The sequence below is a fragment of the Poeciliopsis prolifica genome, unplaced genomic scaffold, assembly GCF_027474105.1.
Source record: "Poeciliopsis prolifica strain line A6 unplaced genomic scaffold, Auburn_PproV2 SCAFFOLD033, whole genome shotgun sequence".
Taxonomy (NCBI): Eukaryota; Metazoa; Chordata; class Actinopteri; order Cyprinodontiformes; family Poeciliidae; genus Poeciliopsis; species Poeciliopsis prolifica.
In genome coordinates, this window is record NW_026562408.1 from 649,776 (window position 1) to 677,068 (window position 27,293).

The 27,293-nt window shown below is 38.5% G+C and overlaps 2 protein-coding genes and 1 pseudogene across 2 annotated transcripts; all 3 read right to left on the minus strand.

Moving 5' to 3' along the window:
- Positions 1-675: 675 nt before the first annotated feature.
- LOC129373370 (pterin-4-alpha-carbinolamine dehydratase 2-like) lies at positions 676-13,543 on the minus strand (annotated as a pseudogene).
- Positions 13,544-14,385: 842 nt separating this feature from the next.
- LOC129373651 (thioredoxin domain-containing protein 15-like) lies at positions 14,386-18,243 on the minus strand. The gene is made up of 6 exons (XM_055051691.1): positions 18,030-18,243; positions 17,286-17,593; positions 17,063-17,206; positions 16,432-16,594; positions 15,443-15,574; positions 14,386-14,654 (listed from the first exon to the last, which is right to left on the minus strand). The coding sequence occupies exons 1-6, from the start codon at positions 18,121-18,123 to the stop codon at positions 14,458-14,460; spliced, it is 1,038 nt and encodes a 345-aa protein (XP_054907666.1). The 5' UTR covers positions 18,124-18,243; the 3' UTR covers positions 14,386-14,457.
- A 2,428-nt stretch (positions 18,244-20,671) lies between these two features.
- On the minus strand, positions 20,672-26,652 carry LOC129373364 (UPF0461 protein C5orf24 homolog). Its single transcript, XM_055051243.1, is given in 5 exon segments — positions 20,672-22,858; positions 22,860-22,936; positions 22,939-22,992; positions 22,995-23,393; positions 26,241-26,652. Coding segments are annotated over 4 exon segments (648 nt in total). The 5' UTR covers positions 23,389-23,393; positions 26,241-26,652; the 3' UTR covers positions 20,672-22,735.
- Between the last annotated feature and the right edge of the window lie 641 nt (positions 26,653-27,293).

Consider the following 27,293-nt stretch of genomic DNA (forward strand, 5'->3'; position numbering starts at 1 on the left):
TGAGTAAAATAACAGCTATAAATTTGTGATACATTTAATCATAAATGTTAATATCTGGACAATCTGTGTTTGAAATGTTTGAACTCTGTTAAAGAAAATATGATAAAAGTTTTGAAAACATTTTCTTCCAAGTTGTTACAGTTTCATCTGCATGTGATGAAACTGAAAAAGCTGCTTTATGCAAAGATTTAATCCTAAAAAGACTCAAATTTGTTTTCTAAAGTCAGATTTTAACCAGCAGAGCAACATTTTAAAATGATGTTTTATCCAATTGTTGCACCAGAAAAAGAATAGAAGTGAAAGGGATTGAATGCAAACGCTGAGCAGTTTCCATATTTCTTATTTGTCATTTTTCTTCTACTCTGCAGTTATGCACCACTTTGTGTTGGCCTTTTGCAAAGAATCCCAGTGAATAAATACATAAAAAACAGGGAAACCTTCCAGGGGTCCAACGCCAAAACAAAAAAATACGACTCTGTAGGAGGAGGACGGAGTCAGGAACAAGCCGTTTCCTGCCAAGTCCCACGCAGAAAAACTATTCAAATTTATTTTATTACCTTCTGCAATGAGAAATGCAGCCAAAATCAAGCAGCCGCTGATAAAACGGAGTCAAATCTACAATCTTTCCACCCCAAAAACCAGAATCAGGCCTCGGAGGGAAGAACCTCCTTCTGGTCCATTTTCACACATTTTATTGATGAAAAACAAAAGAACCAAGTGGAAAAATCCCAGTTACTAAAATTACACCTCAGCACAACGTGTGAAGACGTTACATTGAAAGTGCAATTTTGTCAATGAATTTGGCCATTTTGACGTCCCGTTTAGAAATCCCTCCACAGTCATGAGTGGTCAGAGTAATTTGGACCTGAGGAAACAGAACAGAACCCGTTTCAGTTCCAAACATGTTTGTTTCTGCTGCTTCCACATAAATGCACTGAAATATTGTTTACTGGGTCACAGAACGTTGTTTACTAGAGAATAAAACCCTTTGATCAGATATTGATTCATAAATCATTGATACATCAGGCTGGAGAAAAAGTTTCATTCACTTCATGACATTTTCTGGAAATAAAATATTAAACATTCCTCTGAAAACGTCGATGGAACAAAAACATTCAAAGAAAATCTTTCAAACCCACTTCCTTAAGACCAGAACCGGGGCAGAACCGGGACAGAACCGGGACAGAACCGGGGCAGATGCATCTGCCCTGTTGTTTGTTGTGTTTGTTCTCTACTTTTACATGAAGCCACTGAATGTTTCCTCTGATCAGATTGAAAACGGGTCCAGAGCGGTTCTGAAACGGACCGGTACCCGTTGTCCAGTAGACAGAATAAATGGATCTTTTCTGTCGGGGAATCACAGCTCAGGTATCGTCTGACACAACAGAGCCGCTTCCTGAATCCCCAGAAGAAGAAACTCCTGACTGCTGGTGTTACTGCAGTTCATGTTCCCTCAGCGGATCCGGTTCCCTCAGCGGATCTGGTTCCCTCAGCGCATCCGGTTCCCTCAGCGCGGTTCCCTCAGCGGATACGATTCCCTCAGCGGATCCGGTTCCCTCAGCGGATCCGGTTCCCTCAGCGGATCCGGTTCCCTCAGCGGATCCGGTTCCCTCAGCGCATCCGGTTCCCTCAGTGGATCCGGTTCCCTCAGCATCTCTGCTTCGCCCAGGTGGCAGAACACACCAGCTGTTCAGAGCTCTGATCTAGAGAACTACAGACTGAGAGCTCAAACTACGAGTTTCAGAGATTCAGAGAAGCTAATCCTCCGTTTCCCACTGCGCCTCGTCAGGCACACAGAGCGTGTTCCCCGTATCTGGGGGAACGGAGCCCGATGGGGGAACGGAGCCTGATGGGGGAACGGAGCCCGATGGGGGAACAGAAAGAGATGTGGCTTCAGGTTTGCTACCTGGCGCCCACTAGTGGCGTGGTGAGAGCTTTCCACCTTTTCGATGTGAACCGTTCCAGATGGTGATCAGAACGTCTTTATGTAAATGTAATGAAAGGAACAAACGTTCCATGTTTGTTGGGTCTTTGTTGTGCAAACGGACCTTAAACTTTCCGCCATTATTGAGCCTCAGTTAAACATAAACACATCTGGTTTCCAGGGAAACGCGAGGCTCGGAGAAGCTGATAAAAAGTGTTTGAGTTCATGTTCACAGTTCTGCAGGAGCGACGTCAGAGACCAGGAATCTTCAACAAAAACACACCGTATGGAGCTCAGCCAGTGCCAAAAATAAATGTTTTTGTGGCTTAATTTGTGTTTTTTCACTAAAATGTGCCAAAATTTGTTGTAACTTTTATTTTGTTATTTTTTACACTAGATTACAAAAAATACACTTCAATCTCTTATTTCAATCTATTTCAATAAAAAACAAATGTGTGTATTTTAAAAAGTTTTTTTAAAGGCAGAATGTTTAGGCACTTTTTAATTAAACATTAAATACATTTGAGTTCATATGAGCTGCATTCATTTTTGCATGTGATGTGGATCTTTGGTTTCCAGAGCGTTTGTATCTTTATCATGATATTTCTAAAAGGTTTACAAACTGCATGCTTTGAAAAAGTCTCATTTTACGTTGGGTCCTCATTTCCTCTGCAGATATTTACGTTTCTGACTGAGTCTCCAAAGTTTTCACTTTATTTTGATACCAAGATTACTGAAACAGTTTGTAACTGCTGAGAAACACTAGGCTGGGTTTGGGTTTGTTGTTTTAAACACACGTCAGAAAATCCTGGGGTTTTGAGGTTTTTACAGATTGCATGAAGGTCTGGAGGAGCCGTGGAAAAGTAAGTACACCCCCGATCAGCTCAGCAACTTAAAGCAATGAGGTTTTCTTCACACTTCAGCAAATCATGAAAACTGAGCAGAACATTATTTATGTTCCGTATGAACTCAGAATGGATCAAGTATTTTGTCCAGGTTTGCCTCCCAGTGTCGGTGCAGAGCGCCGAGACCTGCAGCCGCTTTAATAAAGAGCGGATTAGGAGCAGCATTCCTCCCCAAGAGCCGCGCTGCACCGCACCGTAATGCAGCAGCTTCAGCCTAAAGCCGAGAGATTTTCACAGACCGGCTGCATCACGCACTTCTCTACCTCCGAGGAAAAATCACTGATGAGGCGGGAAGAGCTCCGGAAAATTACACTCAACTCAAAGTACAAAGTATTATGTAGAAAGTGCTGAGTAACTGATCAGGTTATCGTTTAATATTTAAAAATTACATCATCAGACGGACCACAATGTAAAGTTCAGTTGGTTTTTTAGAAACCAAAATGACAATAATTCATATCAGGAACAAAAATGAAATAAAATGTTTCTAAATCAGTTGTTAAACTTCAACAACTGAAGCAGGTTGGAGTTTGTTTCTGGTGAGTTTCTGGTCAAGAGCAAAAATACTTCATAATAAAATTACTCAAGTGTTCTGTGGTAGAAATACTCCTTAAAGTAAATTTCCTCCACAGACACCTGTGACTAGTTCCTACCTGATAAGGTGGAGGCGTCAGTGTCTCAGGAATACATCAATTAAAATTGGCACATTTTGCACATTTGAGCCTTTTCTCTACTTTAAAATAATAAAACTAAATTAATTTTTTGAATTGAAAAAGGAAACATTTCCTAAAATGCAATAACAGCTCAAAATAAACATTGACGTGAAAAAAAAAAGACAAAACAAACATTTTTTTCCAAAATGTCTGCATGTTTATACAATTTGGTGTTTGTCTTTTTAGCAACGATCAATCGATTACTGAATCACGAGTATTCCAATAATCGAGTCATATGATTAATCGTTTAGCCATGGATATTTTTTATGAGAAAAACTAAAGCTAAACTAGTTTTTCATGATTTTATTTCTGACTTCTAGGATATTTTAGGAGTTTGGATGGAGAGATTTCTGGACCTGAAAAAGAATCTGAGTTTCTGCCAAACAGGATGGAAACAGAAAAGTTGTACCTTGTTATAAACGTTGAACCACTCTGGATGATGGTTCATCTTCTCCGCCTGCAGAGCGACTCGAGACATGAAGCCAAACGCCTGCAGGGAAGAGGAAACTTTATGCCTTTCAGAAAATACTAATAAAAAACTCAAAGATATACTTTTCAGGATTTATCATCTAAAGTAAAAGACTAAAAAGGACATTGGAGTAATTCTACAGTTACAGTTTTATGTTTTAACTGTTTCTGTTCATTTTGATGATTATGCATTCAATATAAAATAAAGATATAAATTCATCTTTCTACATGATCATATGACATCAAAATGATTTTTAACAGAAATGTCTGCAGTCATGTCAAGGAGACAACCAAACCACAACAGCTGACTGCTAATGTCCGAGCACAACTGAAAGTTAAGTGGAAGGACAACAGAGAGTAGCACAGTTTCCTCAGCAGCAGCGACACTTAAAAACAGAAAAGATTTTTAAAACTCCCCACAACATCCTGCAGAAATTAACTCTCACATTTAGACAAACTGAAGCACATTTAAATGTATGAACTAGGCCAACATAAATAACAAATAAGTATGAATAAATTAATCTATTTGTATAAATAAAAATATCCTAAAAATGTGTTCTGTATGTTTTTTGTCTTGAAAAGTCACAGTGGGTAATCAGAGGTTGAAATGTTTTAATCTGAGTATTAAACATATCTACAGCTTGTTAAAATATCCATTTCTAATTTTCACAGTAAAAATATAAATTCCAGTTTGGAAACGTTAATTTCCTTCAGTGTAGATCAGTTATGAAGCACCAGTCACTTTTTACAGGACAAAAAGGTTCAAATTACGTCAAATAATCACAAACAAGCAAATAATAATCATAATCTCAGATTTAATGGCAGGCAATAAATCATATTATATCACAATTAATCAATCATGAAAAGAACTGTCAACTAATTTAGTAATCAATTAATCAATAACTGGAGAAAATAGAAGAGACCATTTGCTGAGCAGAAACTGAGCAAGAAATAAACATTTTGAATTTTAATAATAAAAAACAGCCTGGATATATGTGCAACACAAAACTCCTAAAAAATCTCATTTTCATTTTCCTATCCATTAATCAATAATTGGATCCCCAAAATGATAAACTGATCAGATTTGCACTGAATTGCTGTTAAAAATGTGGTTTTAGCTGCAGATTCAAACATTCACTGAAGGAAAGATGTTTATCATTTTATTTTAGGCATTAAAATGTTTTATTTTAAAATGTGTATTTGCATTTTTCTAATATATTTCTAATATCGTAAAGGTTTAAATTAATCATTTGTTGCTGCTCTAAATCGTTACATTTGTTCCAACTAATGAATCCATTTCCTGTCGGAACAAAAACGTTGTGAAGCTGAAACTTTATTTCTGCAGATTTCGACGTCTTTAAACGAATAAAAGCATCAGCAGCAGCAGCAGCAGCAGCAGCAACAGCAACAGCAGCAGCAGCACCAGTAGCACCAGTAGCAGCATCAGCAGCAGCATCAGCAGCAACAGCAGCAGCAGCAACAGCAGCAGCAGGAGCAGCAGCAACAGCAGCAGCAGCAGCAGCAGCAGCAGCAGCAGCAGCAGCAGTAGCAGCAGCAGCAGCAGCAACAGCAGCAACAGCAGCAACAGGAGCAGCAGCAGCAGCAGCAGCAGTAGCAGCAGCAGCAGCAGCAACAGCAGCAACAGCAGCAGCAGCAGCAGCAGCAGCAGCAGCAGCAGCAGCAGCAGCAGCAACAGCAGCAGCAGCAGCAGCAGCAGCAACAGCAGCAGCAGCAGCAGCAGCAGCAGCAGCAGCAGCAGCAGCAGCAGCAGCAGCAGCAGCAGCAGCAGCGGCGGCGGCCGTCCTCAGGCTTCGGCATGCGGCTCGCTCCAATCACAGGTCATCCAGGGAGTCATTACTCTAATTCTAATTATCTACAAAGAGGAGAGAGAAATCCCTGGTCTTGCTCGCCCGACCAGAGAGAGAGGGGGAAGAAATGCAGGTAGGCCTTGTTTCAGAGCAATTTCCCACTGCAATCTCAATTCGGCCCCTAAATGCTTCCTCTGTGCCTAATTAACTGAAATGCCATTGTTTACGGCCGCGGCCCCATCCGCACCTGACAGGACCAAACAGAATTACCTTCACAAAGGAAATTGGGTTTAGTTTTTACGTGGCGGACCAATTTTTGAGACGCCGTTTGGCCCCTTGTTATGCTGTATTGGCAGCTCCATCAAATTGGTTATCAAGGAAACCGTCTCCTGATCAATTTAAGTAATTGACATATTCCTGCAACTTGACCCAGAGGATCCAATTTGCAGAGTGAGGCGTTCTGCTTTTCCTCAACGCTCGCCGGCTGAGGCAGGTGTTGTCCCAACTTGCCTGAGCTGCTGCTGGCAGCCGGCTGACAGGAAACGGACCGGCGGCAACGTCAGGCCCACTGCAGAACACCGACCCACTGCAGAACACCGACCCACTGCAGAACACCGACCCACTGCAGAACACCGACCCACTGCAGCACCGACCGCTCTTTAGTTCTGGACTCCGAGGTTTCGCATTCGACTCTCTGGAACGGACGGACTCGAACTGAACCATAAAACAGAAAACATTCCTGTTTTCTCACAATTATTTCAGATCCAGATGTTTTAGTGTCATTTCCTTCAGTGGTTGTTGGTGCAGCGCCCCCACAGGCCAGGAGGGGAACAGACTGGTCTGACTCAGAGCCACAGCTGCTGCAGGTGGAGCAGAAGTTCTGGTTCCAGTAGAACCGGATCGACCCGACTGAAGGAGGGGAACATGGTGGGTTCTCTGAACTGAGTCAGTTCAAAGAATGGATGAAAAGTTTCAGATGTGAAAAACTGAAACATGCCAGAAAAATTTGGTCCTGCAAGATTTGACTTCAGGAAATCAAACGAAAATATTGAAAATCAATTTTTATTCCATTTGATGTTTTTGTGCTGTGAAACTAAAACTGAGATTTGATCAGTTTTATGCTGAACATTTTACAAACAATATTCTGTTCATCTTGAATGATTAAATATGTTGTCCAGTTTTGTCTGAGTTAAGGTTGTGAGTGTGTTTTACTCTGTATTAATGATTAATTGATTACTGAATTAGATGTCAATTATTTCTATAATAAACATTGTAGGCCGACTGAGGTACAAACTACAGGAAGTGTTTTTTCTGCAAAGAGAGGAATAATTTAAAGTTCCCTGTAATCTCTCCCTACAGATAGAAAAAGATTAAAATTGGTTTTGAAAAAGCAGAAATGCTGTGAAAATGGAGCGGTGGTCCCTCCGGGCCAGTGAGCGTCTCAACATCCTCCACTTGGGCCCAGATGAAAATAAAAACCGCCTCTCCACTCACAGCCAGCGAGTCAACAGAGGTCAAGGGCTCTCCCTCTTAAAGTGCTTTGTTTAGGCCGTTTGTATTGTTTGGACCTCTCCAGTGGCAGGCGGCAGGTCGGCCGGCGAGGCGGCAGGTCGGCCGGCGAGGCGGCAGGTTAGCCGGCGAGGCGGCAGGTCGGCCGGCGAGGCGGCAGGTTAGCCGGCGAGGCGGCAGGTCGGCCGGCGAGGCGGCAGGTTAGCCGGCGAGGCGGCAGGTCGGCCGGCGAGGCGGCAGGCCGGCCGGCGAGGCGGCCGTCGCTCAGCCGTCTCCAGCAGCTGCAGCTGTCAGACTCAGATAATTTGAGGTGAGGTTACGCAGAGCCTCCATCCCCAATAATCAGAACCAGCCGCCGCCTGCAGGAGGAGCCATTTTGGAGCTATTACAGCATGATTGTCACACAACACTGGATGAAATAATTTGACGTCGGAGCGAGGCGCTGCTCTCGCTCTGGTTGCGGCCGCGGACTCGGTTTCAAACACATGTCTGTTATTTGCAGATCGGCTTTCGGCCGCCCGGCGCGCCGCGGAGGCTTAGGAACGCCTCGCCAGGCTAAGTGGCTGCAGACCAACGGGCCGGCAGACACGTTCACACTCAGTCCCACGCCGCCACATTACACTTCACCTTCGCTCTGCGGCAGCGAAACGGGAGAACGCTGCGCCCATGATGAGGACGGCGGCCTCACCTCTGATGCTTCACTGCCCAAATAACCTTTCGGCGTCCGCCAGCAGGATCTGCACGACGGAGCGCTAACCACGGAAATAGGAGCAAATTTCCACCAACACCCTCTAACATTAATTTCAGAAATTTTAAAAACATGCACATTTCTGAGCTACAAAACTGAAAAATTTGCATGGAAAAAATCTTTAACATTTGAATATTTAATCTCAAGAATTTTGTTGAAAAAACTTTGAGGTTTTTCAGGTTTTTATTTAAAAAAAATAGAAATCTTAAATTCAAATTTAAAGGTACTTTATTGATCCCAAAGAGAAATGAAATGCAACTGGTATTAATCCTGGTTGTTGGCAGGATACATTTCCTGTAGCAGTCTGTGTTCATTTGAAGAAGCCTCTGACTGAAGGCACTCTGTTTTCTAAGAAAACTTAAAAACCTGACAGTTTTTGCTTTTATGAAACGGACCGGCCGTCTTTCCATAACAAAGGATAATTTTTTAAATAATTTGAAGAAGAATAAAAACAAACATGGTGAAACTCCAGGAGTTTGTTGGATGTTGATTTTTCTAAACCACATAGTCGACGTTCAGGCATCATTAAGACTTAAACTACAATTAAAAGAAGAAACAAATGTCACATTGTGCAGAATTTCTCTGGATATTTAAAGACAAAATGAAATCAGAGAGAAAAATCAGCTTCATGCTGCAGGAAACATAAACTTTTACCGACTGAGAAAACGACGACTCAGATTCCCTGAGAATAAATTCAGTTCAGCAAATTATCAAATTTCTAAAGAATTTTAAAGAATCAGACAATTTACTGAACATTGATTCATCTGCTTCAGTCCTGAAATTTATTAGAACTTTTTTTATTCACTTTGTTAATATTTCATGTTCCCAACGTCTATATTTTTAACAATGTTAATTTATTTTTATGTCATTTCAGCATTTTTGTGAACTTAGATACTTTTATTTGACTTTTTCTTATATTTCAGTTTTATTCATTTACTGGTTTCAAGTGTATTTTAGATGATAAGTTCATTGAGTTACAGTGATATTCTTTTATGTCTATATTAATATTTGTTCATTCCAGACTTTTAGAAATAATTTTAACCCAAAATAATCAGAAAAACTAAAAGAATGAAGCAACAAAGTAACTGAAACTCTAAGTTACATTAAATAAACTGAAAAATATGTAGAAAGATGAAGGTTCACATCCTGAGACTGGAAGCTGATAAAAACCAAACTGATCTATTTTATAGCTGAACTGAGCTACAATCATTAATCTGTTTAATTTCTCATTGTGAAATTATTAAAACTGATTTATGGTTTGTAGTCTGAGGTTTCAGTAATAATCTGAGTCAGATTAGGAGCGTCGGCAGACCTCAGCGATCAGAACGGATTCAGCAGCCGAACGAGACGGAGGCTGCAGGAGGAGGAAAAGGAAGAGGCAGCTTCAGCAGCAGCAGCAGCTTCAGCAGCAGCAGCTTCAGCAGCAGCAGCTTCAGCAGCAGCTTCAGCAGCAGCAGCTTCAGCAGCAGCAGCTTCAGCAGCAGCTTCAGCAGCAGCAGCTTCAGCAGCAGCAGCTTCAGCAGCAGCTTCAGCAGCAGCAGCAGCTTCAGCAGCTTCAGCAGCTTCAGCAGCAGCAGCTTCAGCAGCAGCTTCAGCAGCAGCAGCAGCTTCAGCAGCAGCAGCTTCAGCAGCAGCAGCAGCAGCAGCAGCAGCTTCAGCAGCAGCAGCTTCAGCAGCAGCTTCAGCAGCAGCAGCTTCAGCAGCAGCAGCTTCAGCAGCAGCTTCAGCAGCTGCAGGAGAGTTTATGTAGAATGCCATTGTTGTCAACCTCAGCTAACGTTGAGCATGCACAGCTCACCTCCGTCGTTTCATGATTGTTTTTGCTTTATTCACAGAAACGTAGAGCAGATGGCCAATCTTCAAACTTTGTGTGTAAACAGCAGCAGCGGCTGCAACTTAAAACAACAAAAACAGAAAAACATGAATGCATCTGAGCAGAATCACATGTGGTTCCAGGGATTCTCCTCACCACCCAAACCTGGTTAAACTGGAATTTGATGTAAGAAAAATACGGAAGAAAAAATCCTTCTCAAATTCACTGCCACCAACAAACATTATGACACTTTCCATTTGCAATAATCGCAGTAATTTCAGCAGGTGTCGTTTTTTTGCTTTTTTAACTGCAGCTCTGGCGCCCCCTGGTGATCACAGAAGGAGGCGCTTCAAAGCCAAAAATGGGGTTTGTTATTTCCATCATAAACTCTTGTGGGATCTGATTTCTTGGACTCGATGTCTTTCGATAAGTGGCAAATGGAAATCAGCCAGCATGTCGCTCCTCGTCATTTTAAAAGCCCTTAAAGTGCAGCCATGAGAGTGAAAACACCCCGGGCTGAAACACGGCCCACAAGACAAAACAGAGAGACGCCAACAACCAAAATTGTAACAACATGAGCTCATCTTCCAGAAGGAAACAAGAGACGAGAACAGGCAGCGATAGGGAGAGGAGAGGGACATCCACTGCAGGCTGACTGGCTGTTAGTGGTTTGCAAACCAGATGAGACATTTTAACTAATTTCATTGTTTGTGAAAGAAATCATTCTGATCAAACCCAAATTGCTGCCAACTGGCCGCCTGGCGAGTCTCCGCCTAATGCGGCCTGACGTGTCGAGTAAGAGGATCCGGAGGGGGAGGAGGCCGTACGCGCGGCCGACTTCAAACGGCAGGAAGTGTAAAAACAGGGCGGCGTTAGTGGCTGAAGCAGCTAACAGCGGATTAGAGGAAGTCCACTAAGTGGCCCTGAGATGAAGGAAAAAACGGTTTTAAACGGTAGGCTGATTAAAAAGAAAACATGAAAGTTATGTTAGACTTTGTTTATTTTACTGCAAGAGGCACGCAGTAGGACTCCAAATATAAATGTTTTATGGGTCAAAGTTCGGCTGAAACGATTCATCAATTATTGAAATAATCGATTAATTTAGTAATTAATTAATTAACTGGCGTTTCAGATAAAAAAAACATTTGTTGAAAGAACAGAACACTCAAAGGAGATAAAGACAAAACTGTCCAAAAATTATTCACATTTTACATTTAAAGTTACAAAATCGTGTGTAAATCTGTTCTACCCAAAACTCTACAAATTACAGAAAACATTTTTATCTTAAATGCTAAATGTATATTTTTTTTGTAGTTGTGACATAATTTTGGCTGAGTGTGTTGTTCAAGCTGATGGTCCTTTTCTTAGTCTGTATACTCCATTAATTAATCGATTTCAAAATCAGTTGACGATTACTTAAATTACCGATTAATCACGACTAATTTGACTAATTATTGATGCAGAAAGGTGGAAACAGATCAAAACTCTGCGATATAATCTTCAGCCTTTATGTTTTCTGCTGACAGAAATCTCTCTGCAGCTCAAATGAATCCACAAATTCATATACGGAGAGACCAAAAGTGCAAAAATATTTTTAAAAAACAGCTAACGAGCAAAATGACAACAAGCTTAAGTAAAACCACCACTGTTTTTGTTTGTTTTTACTTTTTTAACCTTTGATAAGAATAATTTTAATAATTACGCTCACTATGACAACTGTGTTAGTTTCTTGTTTTGATTGTAGTTTTTTATTGACAAAACTACTAGTTATTTCATAGCCTTTATTTGTTTTTAGCAGGACAAATTTGGGATCATTAAGAACAACAGATGAAAATGCATTTTGGCTAATGAATGCATTTTTCCAACCAAATAAAATAAACCTTATTAAAAGCAATCCTCACAGTTGATACATTTGGCTTCTGTACTCAGTGTCGCTGTGATGGTGCATTAACTGATAAGAAAAATGTCAGATTTTTGACTCAACATTTTAGGAAAAAATTCAAATAAAAGCATTCCTCAGAAGAGGCAATATGAAAACCAGCATAAAGCCACAGACCTGATTAAACGTTTTAAAGTGCAGCTCCTTGAAGATGGCGTCGCGGTCCTCCACCTCCATCCAGCCCGTCGCCCGCCTCCATCCACTGATCCCGGTCAGCCGGGCTCAGCCAATGAGAGTCTGACGACTGGACACAGCAAGCCAGTATAATTATTAAAATCAAACATTTTAACCACCAAGTTCAGGTTCAGTTTAGTGGTTTCCTTCAGAATTATAACTGCAGAGCAGCAAAAGCCTAGTGGCGACTGTCAGGGTAACTCTGCTCATTTCTGCTCATTTTGGGATTTCCTCTGCAGTTCACAGTGCTTTTCCAAAAAAAAGTCATTTTTAGACATTTTGGTCATGCAAAGATATATTGTTTATGCTTTTGTGATGAGGAAATGTTTGCACAAAATATCTGTATCATTTGCGATATTTTTTGTTATGAGAGACTACCTACTTTTAAGTTATTCTTTATTCTGTAAATAAAACATGACATATTTTTTTTGGTTAAATTACTTCAATAAAGGGAAAAATTAACAGGACTCATTTAAAAATACTTATCTAAATATTTCTTTTTCAGATTTTTTGTAAGGCTGCTATAAATGAATATTTTAGTCATCAAGTCCAATTTTTCATATTTGCCTCCCTAACACACAAACTTTTCTATAGTTTAGAAAATTAACTCGTAACAATAATAGCTCACTTTCCAAGTTAACCTGAAGTTAGACAAAAATCCGAAATTATATTCAGTTCAATAAAAAGAGGCAGGCTCACCAATAAGCTTATAAAAATATCTCTACTCCTAATCTGATTTCTTCATTAAAAGAGAAAGCTATCATAGTTTTCTACAGTATGTGCGCATCTCTGGATACAGAAGATAATGTAATATTTAAATTAATTAAGGCAAGTGATTTATGATCAAGTGAGTGTCCTTTGTTAGACTGGAAGCTGCTGCATCATGAGATGTTATTAGATATTAGATAACGCCAGTCTAAACGATGGAGTTTTATTTTGTGGACACCTGACTGCAGTTTGTTTGTTCTCCACCAGGTGGCGGCGTTTCCCTGTAAATATGCACCTGTCAAAGCTGCTGGTCACGTTTCCTAATAAAATCTTAGCTACTATTTCAGTTTCAGTGCTTTTACTTTGTCATGCATGTTTCTCTGTATTTTATTGTGATGAACTCCTGATATTTTGATTTTAAATGTATTTTTCATCGCGCTCTAAGTTTCTTAAATTGTGTATTTAGTTCCTTATTCTCAAACTTTATCATAAAATTAACAGAAACCCGGAGAGATTTTAAATAAATGTTACACTAACATTACAAAAGAAAACAATAAAATGAATTTAGAGTAGTTCCTAAGATGTTTTTTCGTCATGACAAACCAAACGCGACTTGCGCCGCTGGTTCTCCAAACTTTCCCCGCCAAGAAACGCCGAAGGTGGGGAAACAAACCGGCGCCCCGCTGCTCTCTCACAGCAGCTAGTTAGCAGCAATGCTAACAGGAAACCGCGGCTGTCGCGCTCACCATTTTAGAGTCGATTCTGTGGAGCGGAGGTTTCCTCGGGCGGCTGCAGGACCGAAAGCTGCGTCCTCAGGATGGACGCGAACGCAAACATGTGTTTTCTTTATTTACCTTTTACAGCCTGTTCTGCGCAGACGCGCGTCCTCCGAGGTCCTGACTCATGTTCAACATAGCTGTTCACCTCACTGCCTGATCAAAATCACCCGAAAGGAGTCAGCCTACACAAAAACTAGTAAAAATAATAATAAAAAAGGAAATGTATACGCGTAGTTATTAAAATCATTTGTTTATGGTAATAGAAATATTTCATTTACTTTTTGTTTTACTTTTACATCTGAACATTCAGATAAAATTTCAGAACATTCATTCTCACAGGTCAATTAATTTACTTTATTTATTCATATTTAAATTACTTATTTCACATTCGTGTTGTTATATTACTAATGGTATATTTATATTTACCAATAACATTGTGGATGGGAGTAGCTTCTCAAAAAATAAGCAATTTTCTAGGGGATCAATAAAGTGTATTTAATTTTCTATATGTATTAGTAATCCATTTCAGCAACAAAACTGCTAGGAAATGAGAAGGATGTAAGGGAGGTTAAAAATACCTATATATACATATATATCATAATTTATCCAGACCAGAAAACAAAAGCATAGTAAGTTCATTTCTGATCAGTTTTGTTGCTGAAATCTTGACTTGTTATGAAATTACTTATAAAATGGAGTTTCTTTCTTGAATTCATAAGAAGACAAGCACGTAAAAACATTTCTACTTATTTTTTGTTTGTAAAGAAATTGAGGTGTGACTAACATGCATCACATTTGCTTTATGTGATTTGAACTTTGAACTAAGATTATTGCCCTCTACTGAGAGGAAACCAACTCAAAAAGCTTTGAAATATTTCCATGTTTTAAAACATAAACCACAACATTTCACATATTTTATTTGAATCTAAAACATTTTTGAATGAAAAACTTTGCAGTGTGATTATTGTGTTTTCAGTCCTGGTGTTCGTGCTCCTGTCCCGGTATGAGCCAGCGCAGGCTGTCCGCCCGCAGGATGGCGTAGACGATGAAGGCCGTGATGAAGAGGATGGAGAAGACAAGGAGCCAGTCGATGCCTCTCACCGGGATGCTGGACAGGGGCCCCATCCGGTCTCCCTCTGTCACGTCTCTGTTGGGGCCCGCTTCAAACCCTGAAACCAAAACATTCTGCTTTAATCTTTTATCTAAATTTTATTTCTTTACACGTCAGAAAAGTCCTCAGGAATATCAACATTAAACTTCACAACATCTGCTGAGAAATTGACCTTAAGCAATAAAATTTATTCATATTACATAATTGCTCCTGTCAGAAATTTTAGATGTAAAATATTGCAGAATAAACTCTTATTTTGAAAGTAGAGATCCTGTGATAGGGATTTCCAGTTTTTTTTATCTGAATTTGACTCAGTTATATTCTTTATTCATAGAAGAAATTGAACAGAAACTTCTTTGAAGTTCCAAATAAGTTTAAATTTAACAGGAAAAGAAGAAATTAAAAGACAATCCCAATTTATACATCAAAGCATACGTCTCTGACTTTTATCTTTGCTTTATCAAACTAAAAAATAAAGACAAAAACATGATTATTGATTTATTCATCACTCAATATTTTTTTCTAAAGCAGCTAAAAGTCCTGTACAGAATTATAAACAATAAACAAACAATGAACAAAACAATTCAATCATCAATTGTAAGAAAAAAGTATCGACAGAGCAGAAAAATGTATGGACCAAAAATAAAGTGAATATAATTTTCTATACATTTAATAACAGGAGAAAACATTGATTTATTTTAACCCAGAACCGATCAAGAGGCAGCCGACCGACTATTGATCGACCTATTGATCAGCTCATCGGTCAAAGATGTTTTTCACAGCTTAAATCTGCATCCATATACAGATCACGCACACACACACGCACGCGCCCCCTGCTGGCTCTACCTGTCTGGTTGCTGATGAAGGACGTGAGCATCTGCAGCGTGCGGTCCGTGTGGTTGAAGCGAGCCATAGGTTTGGCCCCCTGAAACAGCAGGATGTTGGGAACAGCCACCGTCCCAAACCTGGGGGAGAGGCAGCGAAACACAACCGGGAGAAACGTTCAAGAGACGGAACCGGAAACACAACTTATGGTTCCCGATGTAATTATGACTAATGTATCAATTTCAACATTAACCTCATGATTAATTGCCAATTAATGTTTTATTAGATTAAAATGAATTCTAATCGATTAATTACCGATTAGTCAGTGTTTGGAAGTTAAGCGACAAAGTTGTAGTACAAAATAATTAATAATTCAACATGTTTCTACTCAAGTAAAAGTAAAAAGTATCCGTCCAAGAAATTACTCAAGAAAGAGCAAAAAACTATTTGGCAGAAAGTGACTGAAGTACTGAATAACTGATCAAATTATCAATCGTTCAAGATTTAAAAATTACATCATCAGACGGACAAAAATGTAAAGTGGAAATTTTGTTATTTTAAGATCCAAAATGACAATAAATCATATAAGTAGCAAAAATGAACCAAATTAGGCAAAACTAAAATTTTCCAATTCATTTTCTTTCAAAAAAGAAAATATGAAAGTAATAAAAAAATGAAGGCATGTCTGGTGAGTTTTTGGTTAAAAAACCAAAAACAGTGGGAAGAAAATCCAGAAGTTAAACTTAAGTAAAAGTAAAAAGTACAACATGATAAAAATACTCCAAACAAATATTTTCAGCTCAACTGTCTGCAAGACAAAGTGATTCCTGCTGAATAAGTTGCTCATTATTACGTCTGTTGTGAAGAAAATGTCTAGTTTGTAGTTTGGCTCAAACTTTGTTCATTCAAACTGAACTCAACAATCATAAGGAAACTAAGCCACAGAGTAAATAAAGCTAAATGAATCATGTTTTTAAATGGAGACGCGGCCTCAAGAGGTTACATCCACCTGCTGTGCTGCGAAGCATCCAGGGCCAGGAAATGCATGCTGGGGAAAACGCGTGGCAGGGCGTTGAAGTGCGGCGCCAGTTTGGCTGAGAACTGACACCAGGCTGTGAAGAACAGAACCACAGAGCACTCTGTGCTGTTGGTGTTTAGAAAATCCATCAGGTCCTGGAAGACAGGAGGAAATCCTCACTTGCTGCTCAGTTCCAGCAAAAACTGTGAAGTTTTACTGGCTGGAACGGAAAACAAGCACATCAATCTCTGGAAAATATATGAGCTGAATGGCAAATTTAGTATTGGAATTTAGTATTTTAAATTAGACAAAACTAAGTGACAAGTAAGTTTTCGTCAAGATAAAAGAAAAAGTTTTTGTTAATAGACAGATGATTTCACTTCAAACAAGATGTTTTCCCATGTTATAATAATCTGCCAGACGAACTCGAACTTTTTCATCAATACTAAAAATAACTGACTTGAAACAAGCTCCTGTTTTTTAATAAAAAGTTACTTGTAAGTTAGTTTTGTATTATTTCAAACTTGCTGAGGTATTTTCACTAGAAACTAGACTAAAGTGGCTCGGTGATGTTTTGTGTGTTTGCATTTTGACAGATTTCACACCGAGGAAGGGAGAGGTACCTGTGAGGAGTTGAGGACCTGAACAGTGAAGCTCTCCAATCCTGTGATGTTCCTCCTGTCACAGTTCACTTTATACGTCTTTGCCGTCTCTGTGGTGTTCGCTTCTTCAGCTGGAAGTTCTGCAGGGACCATCTCCAGAGAGACCTGGAAGTGAAACAATAAAAATAAAGGTTCTGTGTGATGTTCAGTCACTTCACAGCAGCGTGTATTTCAGCTGAAGAACCTGCTGCATTGATTCTGCTTCCGGCTCCTCCAGCAGCTCCAGGTCTTCGGCCTGCGCAGGCGAGACGCACCGATCGCCGTTCCCGTCACAGGGGGGAGAGAAGCCCGACTGGAAGTCCTTTGCATTCCTGGGAATCAGCGATTCGATGTCAGACGGATGAATGGGGGTTTCAGTTCTCAACACCGCGTCTGCGATTTCAGCCGTTTTAAACTGCCTTCTGGGCAAAGCGTCCAACTCCTCTGACTCAACAAAGCTGGGTTTATTCTCCAACTCCTCTGACAGGACAACCTGAGCAGCCTCATCCGGTCCTGGAGAAAAACAGGAGATATGTCACTCAACATTTCTAATGTGGTTCAGTCAGAAACATCTCAAAGAGAAGTTTTCTCAGGAAAACCATCACAGCTTTAAAGCTGCAGGAACTTTGGTTTCCCAACACTGACACCAACATCTATGCACATTTTCACTATTTATTATCCTCTGCTCGTATTTATCTTATTTAGTCTTGTGTGCCTTTGTGTGGTAAACAACTATCTGATCATGAAGTGGGTAAAATATGAAGGCATTTTATTAAATTAGCTTAAGATATTAATGAAAAATGGCGTCACGTTACAAGACGATAAATTGGCTTTACCAGAAATATAAGCAACACATAACCTTTAATTATTCCTTCTATCTTAACATAAATGTTTTCGTGATTAGCATAATCGTCGGTTAATCTTCAAGCATCGACAGTTAGCGTCCTACCTGCTGCCCGGGCCGACAGACTCAACATGGCGGCTCCGCGGAAAATACACAACAAAACAAACGTCATCAAACGTTTCCGATACTTTCGCCACATTTTTGAGTTTTTAAGATTTCCAGGCTGTCAGAGAACAGATGATGGGCTCATTATGATGAGATATGAGAGCAGCATCTGTTTCCTAGGAACTAATATTTCACACTGCGGCGGAACTATATAAAGGATACACCGCTAAGTTTAACTTCCGGCGTAACGCAACCTTTGTTTACGTAAAGAATTAATGATAATACATTCTAAACAATATTTTTGCATATTTTTAAAGGAGAGGCACATTTTATCTTACCTTTCTCTTTCCAAATAAATGTTTACTTTTTTGACTTTATATTTTAACTTTGTAGATTGAAAGATTCTTAAATATTGTCAATAATGATAATTTTGGCAGTTATTATTTCTGTAACATTTATGTACCCTCTCCTCATTCCTCTGTATTATTCTCTGTTTGCTGATATTGCATATTTTGTTGTGTACAACATCTTTTTTATGTTTTTATTCAAACTAAAGTATATTCTATTGCTTATGGGGAAATAAAAACTAACAGGAGCCTCCAGATTATGTCAGTAGAGCATTTTCTTCTTTCATTGCTTCTAAATTACTTTCATAATTATTTCATTTATTTCTATCAAGCCTCAACATAAAAGTAGCAAATCCATTGTTTCTAAGGCTAAATTTCATAAAAGCTTTATAGAAAAATCTTGAATAATATCTCAAATGGAATAGTGGAAGTTGTTGTTTTCTGTTAGATGCAAAAGAATACGACGTTTCCTTGTGAAGGAATGAAGTTTTAAATATACAATAAAGCTGAACGTAAAATCAGGTAAATGTTGGATAAAGCTGTCTAAACTATTTTATATTTCACTTTTTACATTAATAGTTGATGAAATGATATTGATGTTAATCCATCATATCATTACATAGTACTTAAATATTACTAAAGGAGTTAACATCTATAAATGTCATTATATTGACAGACACTGTAAAAAAATAAAGGATTTTCAGACGCTGAACAACAAACATTGCAGTCGGAAAATAAAACAATCATAAAAATAAGGAAAAAAATTACTCAGTTTGTTTTGTTTTTTTGGTTATTTATTACACAGCTTTTCAACATTTCACAACAATCATGCAGGAAGAGTATGGGAATCTGTACAAAGCTTTACAAGCTTTGCCAATCACACAGGAATAACTGGCTTCACATTTTCTCCAAAACACAAATGTGAGATAAAGCTGCAGGCGGTGAGACACAAAACAGTAACACAGATTAAACTATTCATAACTTGGATCCTTAGTTTGCAATGTCTTGCTTAAAATAATAAGAATCAAGAATTGTTTAGGTTTTTTTCCTTACAAACAAACAGCAGATCTCAGGCATAATATTAACAATGTGCTTTGATGAGGTAAAGTTTTTCTAAATTCATATCAACATTTGTCTTTTTAACAAAAAACAGCTTCAGTTAAATATCTAAATCCCAGAAGATAATTAAGAAACAATTTATGGACCAAACTTTCACTCCATTCTCATTTTTACCAGATACATCAGTTTTTATAGAAACCTGGAACTGCTTCTTGGGATTATTTATTCCATAGTTTGAAGCTAAATAAATGTTAGCTTTTATTGTTAGCATTTCACAATAACAGATTAAAAGTCAGATTGTCACAAAAACGACATAAATCATGATAACTCTTATTAATGGAGCATTATTAATGGTAATTCTACATTAATAAAAAACCTTCTGCTACAGTAAAGACAGAAAATTTACATTTAATTGTTAGCGCTAAAAAAAATCATGCTAATGCTAGCTCCTCCTGCTAACTAGCAGAATGTGAAGTTACAAATTATTTTAAAAAGAAAGAATATTGTTTGGAAAAAACATTAAAATATTCCAGAATATTAAATATGTAAGTTTTACAGTATGGATGGACTTATTTTAAGAAAATCTGGTAAAGGCAAAGTTAATATAAAACCGCCAATATTTATGACAAAGGTATAAATATTAAAATTCCCCTTTAACAATTTAGTTAAAAATCAAACTCTGAAAGTGGAAATGAAGTTGTTGTTTTAATCTGATGGAGGTTAGATATTCAAGTGTTAAAGTAAAATACAAATCTGATTTCAGTTTCGATAAACAAGATCTTCAGAAAATTGAAATTGTGGTAATATACACAGAAATACAAAGCAGATAAACAGTGCAGAGAAATATTTAGTGTTTTATTATTCAACAGATTATTTTTAGTTTAATTACCATTAACGATTCTTTCTCAAATGAGCTCTTTTATTTGGTAAATAGAAATGCCGTTTCTATTTTGCATTTCTTTTGTTTTGAGAAACAGGTGTGTGAATCTGACGTTCAGCAGAAACTAGCTTCACTGTGAAATGAAAACATTTAAGTCTAACAATAATACAGTCAGAATAATTTAGCTCATACCTTTATCATGACAGTTGGAAGAAAAAAATCTGATTTAAATGAATAAACTGGATTTTTAGTGTTTGGTGACAAAAAGGAAACATAAATCTGTGTTCATTATCCACATACAACTTCACAGATTTAAAATCCCTACCATCTAGATAGAAAGTGTACATTATTTTTGTGTTTGTTTCACCACAAATTATATTGACTTTTAATAATATAAACCAAACTCATGCTAGCTTCCTTAGCTAGCTGTGACGGAGTGAACAGTTTCTGGTTTTGGTGAATTAAATGAGCCTCACAGGGACAGTGATACATTTCTAAACATTTTCACAAAATCAGGACAAATCTTTCAGTTTGACATTTCTGAAGGACTTCAGAAAATTATCCTGAAGATTAAGACAAAAGGACAAAATGTAAATATAAAGACAGCTGATATGTTTAACAATAAAGACCAAAACTAGCATTCCTGTTTCCATCCTGACATAAAAATGATTTCAACCTAAATGTGTCTGTCAAACAGACAAACCGTTGGACATTGAGGATATTTTTCACAACAGATCAATAGAAAAATCAGACATAAAGCAGATGATATTCATTTTAGCATCAAATGCAACAAGTTTTACTTCACCTTGTTCTGTTTCTGATGTTGGACTGTTTTATATTTACATCTTACGAAACAATTTAATGCTGAATCCAACCTTTTGAGACGCTGCGTTCTTTGGTAAAGAAGAGTTCAAAAACGTTTTCTGACTTTTTCACTATATTTGTTCACAGATAATCCAAACATTTAATAAAATGCACACAAGTTAAAAGACCAGAAAAGTAAAAAGCTTTGAATACATACAGTAAATTATTGCACCAAATTTACCAATTTCAAATGGTTTCCAAGAAGAGCAACTTAACGAAGTTGCACTAAACTTGGACTAGGCCGTATTTCTGGATGGGGCTTCATAAACACATTAGTTTGCCATAAATTTGATTTCAAAAGCGTAAAGGCTTATGATGAAACTACAAACACACAAAATAAAATAAGACAAATACATATAAAACTGGAGTTTGTGTCACATTGACAAAACAAACAGTTTATCTTGTAAAAGTTAAAATGCCAATATGTAATTAATAAGTTCCCAGACAGAAAAGTGAAAGAATCTTTAGACATTTTAACAAACGTTTCAAAGTAATTCAGTCTTTAAGGTTAATCATGTTTTTACTCTCTGATGCAGAAAACAGCCGAATTTGTTATCTGATGGAGCCGTTAGACAAAAACATGCAAATAACAATAAGATATTCTAGTTCTGGTCAGTAGAGTCCAAATAAACCAAGTTTATCTGAGTTATGGAGTTTAAAATGATTTACAGATTAATTTTTGGGTGCAGGGACAAACCGCAGCATTCCTCCTCTTCTGCTTAGACTCTCCGTTCACATGAGCTTACAGGATAAATACATTTCAGAAAATTAATAAACAGATTTAAAAACAAAACTTCAAAAGTATTTAAGCATCAAGTGAAAACTTTAGCAACAAAAAACTGAGATCATCCAGGCAGATCATGGCTGGGAGAGAGACGCTGTTGTTTGTGAGCATAAAGTTTATCAATTGTAAAAATGATCTCAATTTTTATTTTCCATGTGGACGTCTTACTAACATTTAAAAATGTCTGGAAGAGAATATAAACATAAGGAAACGTGATGACATGATTATATTTGCCCTTTTCATGATGAGAACAAGAACAAAACTCTAATAACGTCACATTTTCTTTTTCTCATCCTGAGTCATATGATCAACAACAGGAAGTTCCTACTGCCAGAGACCAAGAAGAAGAAGACAGGAAGTGGTTGGAGGAAGATGGTTTTCAATGACTTAATGAGTGAAAAAACTTATTCAAGTGTGATTTTATTTAATAGTGTTTCCTGTTTAATAGACACTCCGCAATGGTGAAATTTTGTTTTTGTGCACATTTGTAATTGAAGTGCAGCTAATGGAGAAATTAATTTTCATTTTAAATGGTTTTAAAATGCTACATATTTCAGTGGAGCTGCTGCTCTGAGGCCACGACCTCCTGCTGTCCTTGTTCCATGAATCTGTTGGAGATCTCCAGCGTTAGCATTAGCATTAGAAACAAACTGTGGTTTATCAAGCTGCAGACACACAAATGACACCAAGACAACAAGAATTTTTTCTAAAAAGTGTCACAAATCCAAATGGCAGCCAGCCCCAACAGGAAGCAGCGGCATTCCCGGCCAGGTCAGGGTGAGGTGGAGACGGTGCAGAGCCGGTCCTCGGCGGCCGCCTTGTCTTTGCAGGAAGGTTCACAGAGGACGTCTTTGTGCGGCAGAGGGTAGGGGAACGCCGCTGCGCTGCAGCTGCTGCTGTAAGCCAGTTTTGTTGAGGCGGGACAGGCCCTTGATGCTGCCGGGGGGCCGCCCGGGGCTGACCTTGTACCCCGGGCCCGCGTGGTGCCCAGGGGCCGCCCTGGGCTCGTCTTGAACCCCGCGGCCTTGTGGTGCCGAGGGGCCGCCCGGTGCTGGTTCTGTACCCGGCCAGCTTGGTGGTGCCCAGCGGCCGGCCGCGCCGGCCCGACTTCCCGCCGCCTTTGGTCTTTTTCTTCGCCTCGCCGGGCGTTTGCTCCGAGCCTTTCAGGCCAGGTAATTTTCCGGGTGCGCGCGGGTCAGCGCCCAGAAGGTCCTGTCTGTGGCACCCCAGCGGCTTGTGGCTCTGGGCGGGTAAGGCCATCGGCGCCAGCGTCATCTGCAGGGAGGCCGGCGGCGGAGGCGGGTAGAACTTGCTGGGCTGCGAGGCGCAGAGGTCGAAATGAGCGGCGGGGTGGTGAGCGTCCTCCGCCAGGCAGGACGGCCGGCCGCTCATGCAGAAGTCGCTGGTGGTCACCTGGCGCATCATCTTTGCTGGGGGTCAAGTATCGGGTCGTTACTGCAGAGGAAACGCAGAGGAACTCAAGGCTCCAAGGCTTCAGTCATGCAAAGTGAGACGGCCTGGAAAATAATTCATGATAAACTAAAACTAAATCAATTTTCATTTGAATGATTGTTTTTCTCTTTCTAAAAAAATAGATGTTTTATTTTTAAAACATCAGTTTGGTGTTTTACTTTTAACTTTTTTTGAAGGACAATTTTGTTTCCAGAGTTTTCATTATTCATTTCAATTTTTGTTTCTATACTTTTATTTATTTTTGGATACCTAACATGTCTTCCAGTTCCAGTGTTAAATGTTCATTCGAATTTAATGTTTACTTATATTTGATAATCTGATCTTATTATGCCAATAACATTATTGACTGGAAAATTGTCCCAAAACAATTTTATCGTCAATGGGAACAACTTCTGGGAAAATTGATCATGCAGCAAAATCTGCAAACTAGAAAATTGTTGTCTATATGCTGATGACATCTTGTTATTTAAAGAACCCAAAACAATCCAGCTGTTATTAAACATCTGATTTTCTGCACTGATATACAATATTAAAAAAGTTTTCATGTTTGCTTTTTTTAATTAACTGAATTAGAAATGATTTGATAACCTGAATCCACCAACAGCTCCACCAGTTCGGTCAAATGTGTAAAAACAACTTTGACCTGTTCAGACGGAGCATTTAGGAGAAAAACAAAGAAACAAAGCCACTAAAACAATACGTTAAAATAAACTGCAACAAACTTTCAAATCACTCAGAATATGTAATGAGAAATTTATAGATTAACGTAAAAGAAATAATCTCACTTTCTGGCAGAAAAGCAAAATGAAAAAACTTCCTCACATTAATTTTATATTTTTCATGTTAGTCAACCAACTAAATAACGGTTTAAGTTCTTAGACGGTAAAATCTCTACATTTTAGTGAAAAAACAAACCACAAAGAATAAAGTAATCAAATTAAAACAATGAAAGAAATTCTTGCAAAAACAAATCTGAAATGTTAGGGCAGCAGCCATTACACTCTAAAACCAGCAACTCAACTGTTTAGAAATCAATCAATCACACATTCAATTAAAATGAGATCAATAGTTTCTATTCTGATTATTGATATATTTTGAGACAAAACTTTCGGTAACACTTTATTTGACGGGTTGTGAATATGACTGTCATAACACCGTCATAAACACGTCATAAACATGTCATAACACCGTCATAAACACGTCATAAACATGAGTAAGTCTTCATAAATTCTTATAACTGTTGTCATAAAGTGTCATTCGGTAAATTATGGCAGTTTTAATACAAAGGTTTTTTTCAAAATGTCTTTGTTATGACAAATTGACATTAAGCAAGAAATCACGATCTGACATAAACTTTGGCTTTTATAACAAAGTTACATCATTTTTTAAGTTTCATCAGTCATATTTTTATAACAAATTTATGTCAGATTGTGATTTCTTGGTTAATCTCAAGTAGTCAGCAAATATATTTTGAATTAAGTTAACTTTGTATTAAAACTGACATGATTTACTGAATGACACTTTATGACAACAGTCATAAAAAGTCATGAAGACTTACTCATGTTTATGGCGGTGTTATGACATGTTTATGGCGGTGTTATGACATGTTTGACGGTGTTATGACATGTTTGACGGTGTTATGACATGTTTGACGGTGTTATGACATGTTTATGGCGGTGTTATGACATGTTTATGGCGGTGTTATGACATGTTTGACGGTGTTATGACATGTTTGACGGTGTTATGACAGTCTTATTCACAACCTGTCAAATAAAGTGTTACCAAACTTTCCTTATGGTTTTGGTTGTGTTTCATTTTGGATAATTAACATCCTGTTTCAGTGGGAAATGTTCTTTACAAAATTGAAGGTTTATTGGTCTGACAGCAACAGTCTTCAGTCAGAGGATTCTTCAGATTCACTGCAACACTTACTGCTGCAGTATCTCCATCCACAACAATGTTTAAGAGTTTTTGGATGATCTGAAAAATAACTTGAATTTTCGATGAAGAAAGCATATTTTAATTGAAATGAACAACTTAAATGTATGTGGCGTTCAAATTTACATTTTCTTTGAATGGTGGAAGGGCCTATGGAAGACCAAAACTGACATAATAACAAATAAAAGCAGAAGTATATATATTTTGTCCTTCCTTTTTCTTATACAAGTGTTTTGTCAAGAAATGAAATGAATGTTACCTTCTACCTTTTCCTTAAATTTATACATTTCTTTCTTGAAAGGTATGTTTAAGTATATATATATATATATATGGAAAGAAAATTTAGCTACAGTTCAGCTCCGACTTGTTAATTATAAAACTTTTTTCTAACAGATGATTAGTTGAACACGTGTAAAAGGAAAAACTTAATATGCATTTCAGCATTCATTTTTAATTATGTCAGTTTTAGTTCTCCATAGTTGTCCCCCTAAAATCTCCTTGTTAAATAAAACAGTGACCTAATTTTCCTCCAACATCAGAACCTCAGAAAAGTGCAGATTAATTAACAGACATAAAGTTAATTAACATTTACTGTCTAAATATCTTCATTTACTATCTACTGGGATTAAATCTCATCCATAATGTCGCAGAGTTTTCTACCAAATTCACCATCTGCGCTGTTTTTCATCCACTCAGAAATAGGCGCACATGGATTCCGCATCTTTGCGTCCAGACACAAAACCCGCTCGGCGCCTCCAGCCCGGTTCTGGCCCGTTCTGGCCCGGTCCAGCGGAAAACATGGCAGCATCGCGAGGAAAGTGACAGCATTCAGGGGAGAGCGTCCTAAAGCTCTGGAGTTACTGTACCTCGATTGTTCGCAGAAGGTGAAGGAGAAAATGATCTTTCAAAGCGGGAGTCGCTCCATTTCCCCCTCTGCTGTTTTTCCACCTCACGGCTCGGTTCGGTTCGGTTCGGCTCAGTGTGAAGTCAAACACATAGACCCGGTTCGACGCGAGCGGCGGCGAGGCCGAAGAAACGGTTCCTTTATTCCTGAGCTCCGGCGGTTTGGATAAGAAACGCAGCCATTTTCCATTAAAAATTAATAAGAACGGAGAACGCAGTCTGAGCATGCGCACCGCGGCCGAGCAGCGGCCGAGGTTCTTCGGGCTTCCCGCTTCAGGAGCCGCTTGGACGCAGAAAACTGGAGCGATTCACGGCGCCGCGGGCCGAACGCGGAAAGTTTTGCTTCATTTTCAACAATGCTGTCGAGAAAACGTCGGTAGCTGAGCGGGAATGCTTTCTAACGCCGCTCGCTGTGACGGTGGGAATTCCGTTCCTTTACAAGAGATCCGCATCATTTGGCTCATCACACACACCAATGCGATTCAGCTTCCACAAAGTTTGTAATTTCGTCCAACATTCAATAAATGTGAATAACATCTGAAATGTATTTCACTCTTAGATGTTTCTGACCACACAAGTTTTAATGTCAGACAAAGAGTACATTTAAAAAACGGTTTTGAAATGATTTCAGTTGTGAAGGTAAACAATCACCATGGTGACGTTCAGCTGTGATTATTATTCAGATTTTTTTATTAATGCGTGGCTGAATCAATTAATCAAGAAATACAACCAGCCTGACAACATGAAGTAGGCTACAAGTTGTAACATTAGCAATTAGTAATTTCACTGGGAATCATTTTAAAACTGAATTCTGGTTCTTTATGTCAGATTTTCTAATTTTTCTGATATCAAACATTTAAGATGATTTTTGCAGCACTGTTGATTTATTACATACAGGTCAATATATCTCAAACATTTATTTCTGCTAATTTGAGCCATTAATAGTAAAAAGTAAATAAATCCAGGTGTGCAGAATTATCTTCTCACTAAGGCCAAAACTGCCACAAGTTATATTT